This window comes from Acanthopagrus latus, chromosome 19, assembly GCF_904848185.1.
Source record: "Acanthopagrus latus isolate v.2019 chromosome 19, fAcaLat1.1, whole genome shotgun sequence".
In the NCBI taxonomy this organism is placed as follows: domain Eukaryota; kingdom Metazoa; phylum Chordata; class Actinopteri; order Spariformes; family Sparidae; genus Acanthopagrus; species Acanthopagrus latus.
The window spans coordinates 3,327,423-3,344,642 of NC_051057.1; the positions used below are offsets into that span (position 1 = coordinate 3,327,423).

The window sequence follows — 17,220 nt, forward strand, 5'->3', positions numbered from 1 at the left end:
TCTGGGTATCTGGGAAAAAATAAAAAGGGGCAATTTATGATTTGCACTGTGAGTCCTAATTATATTAGGTAACGTCAAATGTTCAGCCAAGAAACTCATCATTATTAAACTACAGCATAATACAGGCACATGTTGTGAGGCGCAGTACTTACGGCCAGGTAATCGTAATGGCAGGCAGTGCTGGACTCCAGATGAAAATCAGAGAAAGAGAGGAGGAGCTGGCTGCCCTGGCTGGTTCTGATGGTCCAGTAGCACTCAGCATTAGGGTGGTAGGGTAGAGGGTAGTTAGGAGAGGAAAATGACCCAGATGCAGTAGTCAACGTCCCTCCACAACCTTTGAGAAATGAATAAAATCAGATGGGCTGGTGCATTTTGTGTGTGTGTGTGTGTTTGTGTCTGCCTAGAAGAATAAATGACACATGTTAGGTATTTGAGGAATCATATTACAATTGGTAGATGTTGCAAAATGACACAACTGAATGCAGCAAACCAAACTGACTTGCAAGACTGAAGTGGTGTAGAGGTGCTGCGTGACTGTTGTAACTTTGTGCAAAATGATGTATGCATGGAAACCTGTATATTTATTCTGTAAAGTTCAACTGAGAACACAAGTGACTGTTTCGACATTAATGTTGTCAATATGTTTGTTAAAAAAAAAAAAAAAAAAAAAGCCTTTAAGGAAATGAATAAGTTATTCTCTGGTTTTCTTTGGAAAGACAAAAAACCTAGGATTAGTAATACAAAATTAAACAACCCAAGAATTAAAGGAGGATTAGGACTTCCAGATATATGTTAATATTATATAACATTTAATTCTAGATACCCCCTGCAGTGGGCCTAAGCTAGCGTTAGAGAGATTGGCAGTTGGGAGTGGCTTGAGGAAAATATTCTAAAAACTTATAACTAAGGCATAACCTTAACAGTTTTATGGTATAATCCCAAAGCCATTTCCAGAATTAATAATCCAGCCCTACAGCTCTCACGTGAGGTAGTCAAAATTCTGCAGAAGCGTCTGAACTTCAGTGGAGAATATTTACCAAAATGTGGAATAATACCTTGTTTACCACAGGAGGTAAACATCTGAAGAATAAAGTATGGCAACAACATAATATAAGTCAGTTGGGCAAAGTAATTAGTGATGGCAAAATGATCCCATTTAATGATTTAAAATTACAGTTTGGACTGATGGATACAGAATTTCTGTCATATCTACAAATAAAATCTGTCATGAAAACATTACTCTCCAAAGATATTGGGAATAAAAAAGATTTAGAAAACATATTAAGGGCTGTCAGGAAAGGTACAGCCTCAGCAATGTATAATCATTTTGTTCTGCTGCTCTGTCAGGGATATTTAGGTTTATTGTGAAATCCGATATTCCAGGGTATAATTAGCCATTTTTGTCTATTTTTGATTTTGCCATTATATTTCACCTTAAAAACGTTTATATTATATATTCATTTGGTGTCATTATTTTCAGCACAACCTCACGTGTGACTGTACAGTTATTTTTTTTATTTTGACATACTGTATTAACACAACAGACTTAAAATCACTCACTCAACAGCTAATGGAGCTAACTACCTCGCCTCCTGCTGATTTCATTATGTTTTTTCAGTGCTGTATTGGTTCAATAAGCACAACATGTTTGTGATATACTATAGGCACGCCTTTTTGTGAACGGGGGGATAGATAGACCAGTAACATTAGATCCAGAGCTGGAATGTCAAATCTCTAACCCTAACCCATATACAACTCAAGACTGATGTAGCATTTCTACAAGAAACCCCTCTGCATAATTCTGATCACCTTAGAATGAAGAGCGGCTGGGTAGGCCAAATACACCACTCCAACTTTAACTCTGAAGCGAGGGGAGCTACTATCCTAATTAACAAGCCTTTACCATTTATAACAAATAGTGTAGATTCAGACCCAGCACGACGACATATAATTGTAATAGGACAAGTGTATGGGTTCCCATTGCAAGGGTTGTTGATATTTATCCTACAGCAACAAAGTGACATGAAGCTGTTATTAATGTGACATGAGAGCATCAGACATGCATTTTAAATGACTGAGATGTATAAACTTGAAGAAAATATGAAAAAACACATTGTATGTACATTGAACTAGTGCAAAATCCAGACCTTTTCTACTTTTCTATACTTCCGGAAGTAGATAAGAATACAATCTGAGTCCTGTACACAATTCAATAATGTGCTCCTTCTTTGTTAAACCTGTCTAAAGGAACAAACTCTGTTTAAAAAAGTGTAACCACTTACCAGACTGTGTGCCATCCCAATGGGCAGAGAATCCACGTCGTGTGACACTGGCATCAGAGCGGAATCGCACCCAAAGACGGTTGCTATGGGATACCAAGACTGGAGGCCTCTGACTGGCACAGAACTTACCAATCAAGGGGGATGTCTCATAGCCACCATCCCTGCAAAACACAGAGTTAAAATGTAAGAGGATTCACTGGATGTTTGTCCTTTGCAAACCTCTAGAATGGGTTCATCCAACAAGGAGCCAAAGAAATGCACTGTTGAATTTAAGGGAATTTTGAACACCACTCAGGGGCAGGGACATGGCTTTGTAGCTCTGCAGACTGAAGCTGAACGTGTATGAGATGCTCCTCATGGGTGATCTCTCATGAACAATAGGGAAATTAGAAAGGTGCAACAACTTGCTGTAGTCTTTTTGGTGTTTGGTATCCTAGTGGTTAAGACACATTTACATTTCTGAAATGCAAAAACTTTCCTTTTTGTTCTCTTTCAGTGGAAACTGCCCTCAGTGTGAGACAAGCTCATTAACTATAAATTGAAATCAGCATCACCTTCTTGGAATAGGAACAAATTCAACTCTCAGATAGGGCTATCAAATCCGAGAAATAAACACCTAAAATTGACCCGACACAGGGCTCTCCGACATACACACACCCGCCCAACACACGGCTCTCCGACACACACACACACACACACCTGCCCGACACAGGGCTCTCCGACACACACACACCCGCCCAACACACGGCTCTCCGACACACACACACACACACCTGTCCGACACAGGGCCTCTGTATCAACTCAACAAACTGATGTGACAAGTGGTGCCAAACAACCATTTTCTGATTGGCAGGCTGTTAGTTTAGAAACTGCCAATGTCAAAGAATGAAAAAAAAACCCACATCTTCAAAGTCAGCTCAACTCTATCACCTTCTTTCCTTACCTGATCTCCACAAAATCCAAGTTGCAAGAAGGAGAGGCGCCCTCCAACTCAAAGCTGGTGAAGTTCAGCATAATCTGCATGTTGACCTGTACAGTGATCTTGAAGACACAGTCTCTGTTGTTGGGATAGTAGTCTGGGTAGTTTGGTGAACTGAAGGAGCCTGTGGCAGAGGTGAAGGTCTCACCACAGTCTGATGAGAGACAAATATTTTGGCAGAACCTTAAAATCTGATTACTACCTTTTCATATCGTCCAAATGAAAATGTACATTGTATACATTAGGGGTTACTTCTTGTTGATTTACATTTTTACTGTCCCAGAATACTTCACAACAAAACATATACTGGATTACCTTTACAAACCTTTACATCACATATATTACATTGTGGAAAGGTGCTTTCTGTGGCTTAAAAGGATGGTTCTTGTAATGAAACTGTAAAAGGATGTGACTCCCGAGGAGTTCAAATCTGGTAGCAAAATCAGCCGCAATGAAATTACGTATATTAAAGCTGCACAATATATTGTTTGAGCATCGCCATCGCGTCATCGTAATAGTCACATGGCAGGGCCTGCCATGTGGGAGGCAAACGAACTCATCTAATTCAAAGGGTACCTGACACACACTGTGCATGCAGACTGCATGCACAGTGATCCACCAATCACATTAGTTGTTTTTCAGTGTGCCGAAGCAGACCACGCCCCTGCACATGGAGCGAGTCACTGATAACAACACTGAAAAATGAGCAATGAACAAGAGAAAATCGGTGAAAACAAAGACTTGGTGCCAAAAAGAAAAGCAACATCAGTTATCTGGAATTATTCCGGCTACAAGAAGGATGATATTGACCGAACACGTGTTCTGTGTCGACAGTGTCTTGCATCTGTTGCCACAATGAGAGGTAACACAACTAATCAGTTTGACCATTTACGTCAGTACCACACATCTCTGTATGACAAAAACAGGTAACATCAGTGCAGGTTAATATTCCACATGATAGCAACAGTGCAGCATAACAATAAGTGCTATTCAGGTCATCTGATGAAAATTTCTGTATTTTGTCATATTAAATATATCGCAGAGTTAAAAAAAAATTGCAATGTCATTTTTTTCCAATATCCTGCAGCCCTAATGTATATTGACAACATTAGGTTATTCCTATTAAGTTCAAAGCAACACTAGCCTTTTTAGACAGAGATTAGCATCCTGAGGCTCTACACCGCCTTTGTTTTTTCAAACAGAACCAATCAGTGTTGGTATAATGTTGCTTCAGTCTGTGATTTCATATAGCATGCCAGTGTTGTGAAACCAATAGAGGCGGGGTGGTGCACATAATGTTGCAATCCTGTACTTTTTTGCTACTGCGTTTCCACCAAGTTTCTTTCTGTAAATCTAAAATTGTCTAAGCAAACTATTCATAGCCTTATGCGATACCTTTGACATTATGTTGAGATTCTGACCCACCATGCATCATGGAAAGCAACAAAGATATGTTGTTTGCTTGAAATCACATCACATAATAACTGCCAGTAAATAGCTGGAGCTGTCTGGTTCTCACTGGATATGTTGGAGGGAGCAATTTACAACAAGTTTGTGTATTTAAAGCCACGCTAATTGTACAGATTAAGTCTGATTACAAAAAACTTAATTTCTGTCGGATTCTCCCTTTTTATCAGCATTGTTAAGGTTCCTGTCTGAGTAAATTACCGCATTTGGAAATGCATGCAAAACAGCTGATAAATGTGCAGTGTGAGTCAGCACAACATACAAGATTAATTAACTTAGTTTGCTGGATAGTACTTCACAGAAAATCATGGAAATAAAGGATGAGAATAGGAATATATCCTTGATTGAGGCCTACGGTGTATGCTCACCTTGCCTGCTGCTAACTCAATCAAACTCTGTATATCACAGTGCATTACAATTCAAACTCCATACTCATGTTTCACAATGTTCTCTGTATCACAGTGTTTGGCTCTTCCATGCGGATTGCATTGTAGGCTTGTTGTTCAAGGCCAATGTATCAATAGTCTCAAATATACTTACCAAAGGCAGAAAAAAAAGATAGCCTAGACAATATATTCCGTACCTGTGGTTGCATTGAGAGACACATAGCTGGCAGAGAATCCCTCAGTGACCACACTTGCGTCGGACACAAACAGCAGAGTCAGTATGTTGTCTGTACTGGTGATGGATGGAGGCACTGAACGCCCACAGAACCTGCACACACAAAGCACCCAAATTGTTTTACTCACAAAGGACAAAATATAGAAAGCAATGATCTGTATAATGTTCACCTTTAACAGAATGTATCTATATGTTCTGTTCCTGTTCTCAGGAAGTGTGATGCTTTAGCAAAACCATTCTTAAAAATCTAAATAAAAATAGAAGGGATTGGCTAGTATAATTGGAACTGGATCAGGGAATATTAATAGAGCATACTATGGACTGATGAATTAAAGTTTTGACTACACATATACATATAGTATGCTCATACATGCTGTGAACATTTACTGTATATACATACAAAAGTAGGTATCTCAAACCCAAATATAATGTTTTTAAAATGTAACCAAGTAGTTTTGTGTGTAAAACTAACCAAACTATGACCATTTAACAACTTCAGCAACAGTCCAAAAGTCATAGTATGTCACAATGTGTGATCTGTTTCTCAACAAGCTTTTTTTTTTTTTTATTCAAGAGAAAGTAGCGTATAGCGTATTAGGGCCAGCAACAGAGCCCTTTATGTGCTTAACTGACACTAGAGAGGTAGGTAGTAGCTATGTCACAATTCTCCATATCCACAATTTGATTTGATTTTCAATTTTAAGTCACAATTCCATTTTGATTCGATTACTTTTTTCTTCTAGTACAGATGGCTATGCCATTTTTAGACTTGTCTAGTCTTGGATAGTCAATATACATAAGAGTTATAATCCCCATTATTCATTTCCAATATGCGACATTAAGGCGTTATTATCAAATTCAAATAATTTATAAACAATATAAATGTAACAACAACTCGTTTCACCAGTCGACCAGTCGAAAATAATTGCAAACAAAAGACAATAAGTCACAGAGGTTACCTGCCATACCTGCGGAGATGTCCTGCCATATTTTATGTTGCTTGTGGAGACGTATGCTATAGATGCATAGCAAGCAGGGGGTGTGGCAAAACACCACATGTTGGTGTGGGTGTATCACTCCAGGGTCTGTGTGTGTGATGTGATGGAACCCCCTGCTGATCAGTTTGCCGACAGAAAACGCTTTTATGTTGTTATCCTACAAGCATGCTGGTCCTAATAGTGATTGTTTGTCCTCATTGACGGATTAAAAATAACAGTACAATCATCACTGTTTGTTTTAAACTGGGGTCAAACTAAGACCGAACCAAAGCGAAAATGAAACTTAACACTGCACAGAGAAATATTTGTTGTGTTCCCTGTAGTATAATTCAGGCGTAATAACATGTCCTGCTACTGACCTGTGACTCTGTTTTTTTCATCTCCAAAAGTTGATTCCGTCTCTACTTTTTTGGCATGCTCAGCTGCAGTCAAAACAGACTACATTCATTACAATGAATAGGAAAACCTGTGATTTCACCGTAATGCCGGATCGAATCTGAATTCTCTCGCCGTGCTTTGATATGCTGTGTGTGCTTTTTTTCCCTCTTTGCATGCCTGATGGACCTGACGGCTGGAGGTGTGGTTGAATACTTGATTCCACATTTGGTTTCGAAGGTCGAAATCATGACGTCATTTCGATCGATATACTACTTACAATCGAGATCACGACACCCCTGGTAGGTAGTGTGTAATATTTTGCTGCTGATGCCCTCTGACCAAGCAGCTGTATTTGGTTGGTTGTGAGAACGTGTTGGTATGTGTCAATGTTTCATTTACCTGCCAATCTTGGTTCCAGTTTGCACAGTGCCATTGTCATACACTTCAACGTAATCATAATTGCAGTTGGAATGGTACTCCAGGTTGAAGGAATCGAACGACAGCCGAACTAGGTTTCCTGGGGGAACGTTGATATACCACGTACAGTTGGCACCATGGGGGTAGCTGCTGGGGTGGCCGGGGCTTGTGATGGTGCCTGATGGACTGGTCAGAGTGTCACCACAGCCTGGTACAGGAACAAAAGGACAACTTTAAAGATTGGCAGACTTTTAAAAAGTTTTAAAGTAGCTTTAAGATGCTCATTTAAAAGAATATGAAACAAAATCATGAACTGTTTTGTTAGAAGCAGCAGGTACCATTTCTGATAGATATCAGGCAGGTTTCAGTTGAAATAATCAACATTAATGGAAGAGCCACAGCAGAGCCCTGAGGTTCAGTGGATTCATCAATAATATAATGAAACAACAATAAATAAAGATAGAGATATCTTTAATGTATCAATAATAGTTATAATAGAAAATGTTATATACTGAACATATTTCGGGCGAACATCTCAGTCTTCCACACACCCTGGGAGTCTTTGTAAAGTGTATAGTCTCAGACAGGGGCACCTTTATCAAGGCTTGTATATTTTGTGTTCAGCTTATTTCAGCTTATTCATTTTGAAGTGACGCAACATTACAAAGAAAGTAAAGATGAAGGAGAAAGCTGTTCACTTCTTAGGAGAGCTTGCATTCAAACATGCAAAGATTGGAGACAGGCGCCACTGCAGCAATGGTAATTTGTCCACTTCAGTACTTTTCTGGATTCATGTCTATGCAATTTAAAAGCATTTACCGCATCTGGTGAACTAACTGAACTGACAAAATAAACACTGGCATTGAAACATTTGCATTTGAAAAAGTTGTACTGGCACTGAAACAAATACTTGGCCCTTAAAAAAAAAAAAAAAAAAAAATCACACTGAAAAATAAAACAGACGCTAACATTCTATTTAGCCAGCCTGAGCTGTGATAGCTCATAGATCGCTGACATTAGCTAACATCAGACCTTGTTCCAGCTGAGCTTTGGCAGACCAGAATATAAAACATATCATAGTCCAGTTTTTGTTTGGGAGTAAACTCCTCATTAGACAAACTTGATGGAAAGATCTTTTTCGGGAAATTGTTTTTTTTTTATTGTTGATTCAACTTTTTCAAATACAATTAGTTCAGTGCCAATGTGTTATATTTGTTATAACACAAGGTTGTTTTCTCTTGACTTAGTCACGGAATCAGTTCCCCGTCCTGGTCCCCGTGTACTTTAGCAATAATTGCCTGGGGTCACTCTCCTGTGGCCTGGGTTTTAAAATGTGGTGGGCTCTGCCCACTTTCAAACAGCTTTGATAAAGTCAAGGCCAAGGAGGGAGTTATATGGAGCACCTGGTATCTTGGATTATCTTCATTTCCATACACTGATTTTCTATAGCCAAGTGTATCAAGAGAGCTAAGGTTGGGATACTGTTGCCTTAAAATCCACAATCACTGGTTTGCTTTGCAGCCATGTGCTTGTCGGCAAGTGCAGCCTCGTTGAACTCCAGTCAGTTTTTTCTCTGTCCAAATACCTTGACCAGACCTTACCAAAAGGTAAGCAACATGAATCCTGATAATCCACTACCTTAGAGTGATTAAATATACTTAAAAGGATTATCTGGAGCACAGGCTGCCACACACACCGCCACTCCATTTTTCACTGGAAGTTTTCCCCCTCCCCCCCCCATTAAACAAGAGAAATGATACAAGGTGTGCACAACAGCACACAATCTGATATCACTGTGTTGGTGTTGTTCCTGGGAGGTCATGAATAAGGTTGCTGCAGGACAATAATTACAACTGACCAATCATGTTTTGTAATGTCATAACCTTTGGAAAAAATGAACAAGGGTCTGTTTTAACATAAATATAGAGATGTTGTCAGAGTCATAGTCTTGAGTAAATCTTTGCTAATAATGTTAGTAATGACACTGAATTAGTTGCACTTCTCTCACCCTCTAAGGCAGAGCCATAGGCCGCTTCAAAGCCATGATTGCTGACAGAGGAGTCGGTCTTGAAGTGGACGTACATAGATCTCTGAGTGGACTGAACCCTGGGGGGAATTGAAGCACCACAAAATGTCCCCAGCAGAGGAGAGCTAGATGTGGAGCCATCCCTTACCTGGAAGATGAGGAAACATGCATAATTATCAGTGATACATTGTCTCCATTCATAAATATATCTACCAAAAAAATGTGTTAGTAAAATTAAATTCATTTTAGCATTGAGTTTTGACTCATGTATAACTCTTTATTTTCACCATGACCACACCCAACTAAATTTCCCCCATTCTTATCTGGTCACCCTATCAGATGTGTGTTGAGGTTACAAACTTTGGCTTGTTAATCATTGTCTACCCATCTCTGTCAAGTAGCACTTGATCATTGTCTCAGTTGGTGCTAATTTTGCAAATATAAAATCTCTGTGCATCAAAAAATACTTAATAGAAAGACTCATAATTGTCCTTTGTGGCAGTTTGATGTGTCCTCTCAACAGTTTTACAGACTCCTTTCATAATGGTGCTCAAAGAAGAGCTTTGTGAGACAGATTTTGTGATGCATGCCACTTGGAAAATTGGAAGCGTGAGTGTCGCCCATGCATTCAGGTTTAAGATACATACATTATATAGTGTCACCCTCAACCAATTAAAAAGGAAAAAGAAGAAAGAGGAGGAAGAAGAAGAAGAAGAAAAAGAAGAAGAAGAAGAATACATTGTGTTTCTGCTATTCTATATGGAGTAGTATTGGCTGTGTTACCTCAACAAAGTCATAACGGCAGGAGCCTCCTTCAACATCAAATGACAGGAAGTTGAGGGTGACAACATAGCCCTCTGACTGGTTAATGACCCACTCGCAGTCCTTGTTGTGTGGATAGGCATTGGGATGGTAGGGAGAGCGTAGCTGCCCAGTCCCAGACAAAGTGCCTCCGCAAGCTGGAAGAGGGAAGGTTAATGGTTAGTCAGTGACTATTTTATGAATGGATCATGTCAAAAGTTATAAAAGTGAAAAACGTGTCAGTTTTTCCTAGAGGCACTTAAAATAGTATGAAATATCAATATTTGTCAAGGCATTTCATTGAAGTAAGAAATTCCAGCATCCTGACAATGTAACAATATAATAGCTCATGCTTCCTATTGTAGCAAGTGAGCTGTGAGTGTTTTTTTTTTTGTACCCACTGATATGACATTATTAGCCAGTTTCAAGTTTCTGCCTGTTTGCTGCTGCCAATCTGTGATGGAAAGTCGTGAAATACGCTCCTGAAGTTGGTTAACTAAGAAGTAATTTGGGTGTTTATGTGAACTATTTCACCTGGAGATGAATTTCTCTTCACTGTGACATAGTAATTGTCACATTTGAGGGCACAGTAGGGCCCTGTAGCTTCTACTTATCATTCCCCTAAGAACATCCATTGTTAAACTAAATAGGCATAATTTCATGAACAACACATTAACAAAACATAAATTATGTCATATCATAATTAAGTGTATTAGTGCAGAATCTCACCAACTTCGTAGACAGCCCTGAAACCAGCCTTGCTGACTGAACTGTCAGACCTGAAGCGAATCCACAAGAAGTTGGAGGACGAGAGGATGGGAGCTGGCAGGGAGCTCCCACAGTACCTCCCTATCAGAGGATCAGTCTCCACCCTGCCATCACGCACCTGGGAAGAAAAGACGAAAAGAAAGATGAAAGAGGAGTCGGTAAGAAGCAGTGCAGAATTAGTCTGTGAAATCAATAAATGGTCCACGAAAGTAACCTGAATAGTAATATGAAAAACTACTAAATTGACAAATCTGGCAATTACTGTATAACGACGATCGACGTCACACACTGTAGCCTAGTTTACATAAAGTAGAGTGTGCTGAGCCACACCTGAGAAATGAACAGTCACATGAGATTGTGCTCTGAACCAGAGGGAGGGGAGCTCATGGATTATTTTTTTAACTTTTGGGATTAAAAAGTGAATGTATATGTATGTCTCTATGTTATCTAAACTCCTTAACATTTTTCATTGGAGCTTACTTCTCAAAATACAATTAAAACCTAGTCGAGAGAGACTTTTCTATGATGACTATGATGGAGTCAGTGTAAGGGTGTTGGGTTGTCATCACCAAGAGCAAGGCACTGAACTCCAATATAGACAGGGGTTTGTCAGCATGTTACCATATCTCAAATGCTTGAAGTCGAGCAGTGCTCAAGGCTTAATATAGCAAACGGGATGCTTGGCTTGTCTGTCTTTCTTCTGATTTTCATTCTGGAGCTTTTTTGTGAATAACAGAAGCCGACACCCGTAATTTCCTGTTGGCCACATGGCCAAGCAGAGGCCTTCACCAGTGTCAGGAGAAGAAGCAGAGGGCCAAGAGGATGAGCTCAGAGAGAAGAGCCAGAGGACCTCATGTGTTGTAATGTCCTGTGGTTTTTTTTGTTGTTGTGTTGTGTTTTTTCTTCACTTTTACTGTTTCATGGCTGCAGCTATGTGTTTCATTTTATCAAATTTCATCATTATCAAATGAGGCTACTTTTTTGTACATTTTCACAAACATAGGGAGGACTTGAAGCTAGGGTCTGTAATGTTGTTCAGAAACAAGTTCAGTTTTTGTAATATGCTGTCACTGCTGTGACAAAAAAAATGTCCTCGTCTGCAGGACATTAAAGGATTTCTGATTCTGCAACACATTTTGTTATACTGGGTGAAATGGTCCTGCTATCCTGAGAGTAGTAAATACATTATGTATACATTATGTTTTGTGGGAATTTGTTATTTTCATGAAATATGTAAGGTTGTGGCTACATTTGTAGCTCGTATTAGCCCAATGCTAACGTTAGCTTCTTTGTGTGTTGTTTTTATAGCTAATAGCTAGCTGCATTGCGGCTCCGATCCGGTTTTGCTCCGCCTTCCGGCAGTCCCTACCGATTGCAGTTTGAGTCCGCCATGGCGCAGCACGGTAGACAGCTGGCCTCACGACGTGTGCTGGTGTGAACACGGAGTGTTTTATTTTGAAAAGTAACTGGATGTTGTTTGTTATTTCAGCGCTTTACTTCCTGCCTGCTCTGTGCTAAATTCAGCTGAATTGCTGCGTTGTGCATCAGCATCTCCTTCTCCCTGCAGAGTCCCACTGCCAGATACACGTTCAAGTTTGTGGGGGCGTGGCTTTGGACAAAGCACCGATGGAATGGGGGGGGTAGAACCATAGACATAATATCTGTAGACACTTCATGGCGTGCTGGAACGTATTGTTACCAGATTGCGGATCTTAAATAATTTTTGTGACAGCGCCCTGTATCATAACTAAATCTGTGTCATTTGCAACCGTGTGAAAATCTGGTAAAAATTCAGGAGGTTATGATTATTGTAGTTGGGGATACACCTTCCTCAGTAGAAATAAAGGCAGCGTCAGTCTATGAGGTCTCTACATATATTATGTCTATGGGGTGGAACTTAGAGGAGGTGCCACTTTCAAATCTTGCTAGCTCGCTTGCTAGCTCTCCAGGATTGTAGACCCTAGCTTTAAGTAGGTCTGCATATATAGTTCTGTATTGCTTCTCTGAAATTGCTATCAAATGCTCTGAAACATGGCATCATCAAAATGGAATTGCAAAGTTCAAGTACCTTATACTGTTAGCATAAGTAGCCCTCTGCAGAGTTGCCACATCATGTAGGCCTATTAGTAATCTTGATAGACTAATTTAGACTTTCTAGGCTGCGTCAACGCAGGGACGGGGGCAAAAATGACTCTTTTCATAGTAAAGGTTGCTGACCCCTGGGCTAGGGGATTTTTTTGGAAGAAAGGCAATCCTTGCCGCAAATTGGAAATCTGTGGCTAATAATACAAGTGGGGTACATCTAAAATAATAAATGATAATAGAACTCAAATCATAATTCAGTCATACTGGTTAACATCAATTACACTCCAGTAATACTGGCATTTCCTTATATCACTGTGTTACAAGTTATATTGAAACTCATGCGATGGCAAAGTGGAATCCTATAAATTAGCAGATTTGAAGCTGAGTTAGACTTTAATGATATTGAAATGATTACATGTTCTGGAAAAAATAAACGATAAACTATTGATTTACATATTTATATAGATCGTTCTGACCATTTCAGACACTTAGGACCATTTCAAACACACTCAAAGAGGAATGTTGGTCAACCACACAATATATGGCCCTAGAGAGGTCTTATGAACATCCCTGTGGATGTGGTCTCTCTCTAAAGAGCACAAAAAGTTTGAACTCCTCCAAAGTTGGTGGTATAAGCATTTGTGTCAGTCAAGAACGTGAGAGATTGGTGAAAAAATCAAACTGAGCTTCAGCGTCTGTCCGAGGAGGACAGCAACAGGGCCAGGCTGCCTGGTGGAGGGAGGGAGAAGGTTAGTGAGGAGCCTGAGATAAACATGCTGGGATGGGTGATCAGCAAACGGGCACGAGAGAGTGTCCTGCAAAATGATCAGGGCGATGGAGAAACAAATGTACGCCACCGTGAGTGACAGCAGAGATGAGGAGTTTGCAGCGGGTGCTGGTTGACTCAATATTTTCCTCCGCCGCAACAACTTCACAGCTGGTGCAGCTGCACCGGTTACACTGCCGATACTTACGCCACTGCTTCCAAGCCTCTGCATTAAGATATGTCAGTTTTATTATAGTAATTGGTTGGCACATAGTATGATGGCTAATAGTATCTTAGCCAGACAATATCTGCATTTTCTTATTGCCCCATTATTACTGAGTCAGTTTATCTAATTGCTATATGGATAAGTGTTTTGTACAGTACTTAGCTAGACCATGACCTGGATGACTGTGGATCTTCACTAACATACTGAGGCAGTTATGCCTTCTATGTGGAGGCGGTCATACATAAAGGGGTGAAAGTTGTTTATTTTCAGTGACAGAGAGTACTGAAAACATGTCAGAGTTTTCTTTAGCCTGTTTGAGAAAGGATAGCCTCGTTGGCTACAAAAGTGAAGATGAAGGATCTAGATATTCGTTTAAATTGTATTCAGTACTCAGTTCTGAATTTAAAAGTAACTGAAAAAAAGTGAAAAAGGTTGAAATGACATATATTAAATTACTTTTCATTCCTTTGCACGTATCAATAATTTACTGTCAAATAATAGTGTATGAACCAACCTCAGGCAAAAAACAACAGGTAATTTCAGGTATATTATCGATATGATTATTTGCAAAAACTGTGTTTTGGGAATTGGAGCTCATTTCCCTCCTACATCTTCTGCATATCCAAGCACATCACTGACATGGTGACATACATTAAGAATATATTTATAAACTGTACAGAAAAAAAATAAAAGAGATTTTAATATTAATGAAAAAAAAACACATTTGACATATTTGACAAAGTGAATTAGTGGTGTAGAAGTGTATTTGAGCAAGAGAAGGGGTTGCAGTATTCATAAATGAATCAAATAGATAAGGACATACTGTAAAGTTTGTGAGCCATAAACAAGTCTTACCTCCACATAGTCGAAAGAGCAGTTGCTGTGAGTCTCCAGATTCATGTGAGTGAAGTTTAGGGCCACTCTCTCACCCGCAGGTAACCTGACCAAATAGACACATTGGCGGTTGTTGGCATAGTTGTTGGGCCAGTTGGGGGAGATCAGGATGCCCTCGCTGTCTAAGAAGGTACCACCACAGCCAGGGTCACCTACGACACAATTCACAGCAGTGTGAGGACTTTGCATGAGGACAGACCTGTGCAGCTCATTACACAGAGCAGAGCATTGACACAGTCAATAACGGGAGATCTACTGCTGCCTGCTATGGGTTTCATTTCCAAGAGCAAGATGTTGAAACATTTATTGAAGTAGTAGATGACTTTTCTGGGATGGGATCCAGTCCTTGGACCAAGAGAACTGTTTAATCTCTGTCTACACCAAAAAGTCTCTCAAATAATTATTTTTCATATCGCAACTCATTTTTAATTTTCTATGTATTTTTTTAACATAAATGATATAAATAGGTTAAAAGAAGCATGTTGTCAAGAGTAAAAGCAGAGGAACTAATACCTTTTCATATATAAATTGAATAACTCCGCTGTTTTGGTCTATTTGACACATTTGTTGCAAGAAGTGGGCTGCTGCTCTGTGTGTAGTTGTGTGTTGAAGTCACGGACATGGAACACATAATGATGTAAAAACGTGCCTTCTTGGAAATTCAGCAGTAGATACAATACAATAGATGTCTCTTTCCTTGTGAAAATTGTCCGTTGCAGCATCTATCCACATCTGAAGTGTGTCTTACCTCCAAACGGCTGTTTGAACACACAGTATCAATGATTTAATAATTCATGCCAAATTTCCTAAAGGTAACGTAGTGACGGTAAACGTGAAATTTAACAAATCCATTAAAAGGCTTTTCTTTGGAGAAAGAGGAAAGTAAAGAGGGTCATCACACTTCCTTAAAAAAACCCTCAAGGGAACGACCGCAGTACCTCCTGGACTACTACACTCCTAGAGCAGTTATCTCTATATGAACAAAACACAGAAGAACTGAGGTCTCTCGATGAGCAAATAAATATGAAAAAATACATATATAAAAACACCATTCAACCAATGAACAGCACCAGACATGATGGCAAGTCCCCTGATGCTCTGTGTTTCATTGTGACATGTATACACCATGGTATTTTAAATAAGTAAGTGGTGAGAGTTTCTTACTTGGTGATGTTGTGTATGTAATGTGGAAGCCTCGGTCAGAGACAGTGAAGTCAGAGTGAAAATGAACCCACGCTGCTGGACCGGTGGTCTGCAGGGGAGCGGGCGTTTCAGTACTACAGTACTTTCCAAGGACAGGATCTTCTGGTAGAAGACCATCCCGGATCTACAACATTAGACCACACAAGATAATAAACTGAACAACAGAGTACATTACAGGCTCATTGCATCAAGCAGTATCAGTAGTGCTATACAGTGTGCAACCGTGACAGTTTCTCTGTAAAAGCACTTACACAGTTATTGGGTTTGGGCCTCAGAGGTATACAGTTAAAGGAGCATTGTGCTAGTTGACACAAAAAACATACCTTTAAACTACATGTTCACTTCACTTAGTTATACATTTTTAGAAGCAGTCTGAGATTGGCCACTGCCAATGACTATTTCAGTGATTCTTGTGTTTACAACATGAACTAAAAGTGATACTACTAGTTTTGCTTTAAAAAAGACTTCACATAAAATATAAACCCTTATTTTAGTAGACCCACACAATCGGGCTGTGTAGATAGACAGTAGTATTTTTTAACATGGGCACCACTTTGACTTTTTGTTGTGTAAATAATTCGTACTATCACCTCAGCTGGCAGCCACAACATGGCTGCAATGGCTGCAGCGTAGTCATTTAAAGCAGGTCCAACTGCCATAGTTGTATCACTAAAAGTTCTGGTTTTTGCCACTGACATTATTAATGTCTGACAGCATTACAGAAATGATACCTTTAGAGAGATCTTTTTTGTGAAACCAGAAACGCGAGTCTCATTCAAGCGCTGATATCTTGTAGGAGGTGACTTGTTGCAGGAAGACAATGGCAGAAAGAGTTGCCAGTTCAGGTGACCCAATGAACCGATTCCAAAAAACCTTTTCTAAATATGAATCATTTACACACCAAAACATGTAGATATGATGCCCAGGCCTAAAAAATAATGGCATTCCCCTTTGTCTTTTTAGTTGTCCATGATATAATTGATTGATTTAACCTAATGCCAAATACTGGGATGTATAGCAGCAATTCCTACCTCTAGGAAGTCAAAGTTGCAGTCAGGATGATGCTCCAGACTGAGAGTCCCAAACACAAAGGTGATAAGCAAGCCAGGCTCCACTGTAACCTCCCAGTAGCAGTCCCGGCTAGGTGGGTAGTTCCCAGGGTAACCAGGTGAGTTAAAATTGCCATAGGGGGCAGTTAGTTCGCCTCCACACACTAAGATGAGAAAGATATTTTAATGAAGGAGGAACAATTATTTCAATTTATTCTTCAAAACCCTTTGGAACCATGGAGCAGCACACTATCGTTTTC

The 17,220-nt window shown here is 39.7% G+C and overlaps 1 protein-coding gene across 1 annotated transcript in view; it reads right to left on the bottom strand.

Annotated features, from left to right (window-relative positions):
• cubn (cubilin (intrinsic factor-cobalamin receptor)) overlaps window positions 1-17,220 on the bottom strand; it is a 127,396-nt gene that overhangs the window by 89,158 nt on the left and 21,018 nt on the right. The window contains exons 15-25 of the mRNA XM_037079515.1: window positions 16,943-17,124; window positions 15,873-16,035; window positions 14,670-14,860; window positions 10,699-10,855; window positions 9,952-10,127; window positions 9,151-9,316; window positions 7,125-7,350; window positions 5,312-5,442; window positions 3,226-3,415; window positions 2,283-2,443; window positions 153-334 (exon numbers count right to left, since the gene is read on the bottom strand). Coding sequence (XP_036935410.1) covers window positions 153-334; window positions 2,283-2,443; window positions 3,226-3,415; window positions 5,312-5,442; window positions 7,125-7,350; window positions 9,151-9,316; window positions 9,952-10,127; window positions 10,699-10,855; window positions 14,670-14,860; window positions 15,873-16,035; window positions 16,943-17,124 — 1,925 coding nt within the window. The remainder of the gene's footprint in view (window positions 1-152; window positions 335-2,282; window positions 2,444-3,225; window positions 3,416-5,311; window positions 5,443-7,124; window positions 7,351-9,150; window positions 9,317-9,951; window positions 10,128-10,698; window positions 10,856-14,669; window positions 14,861-15,872; window positions 16,036-16,942; window positions 17,125-17,220) is intronic.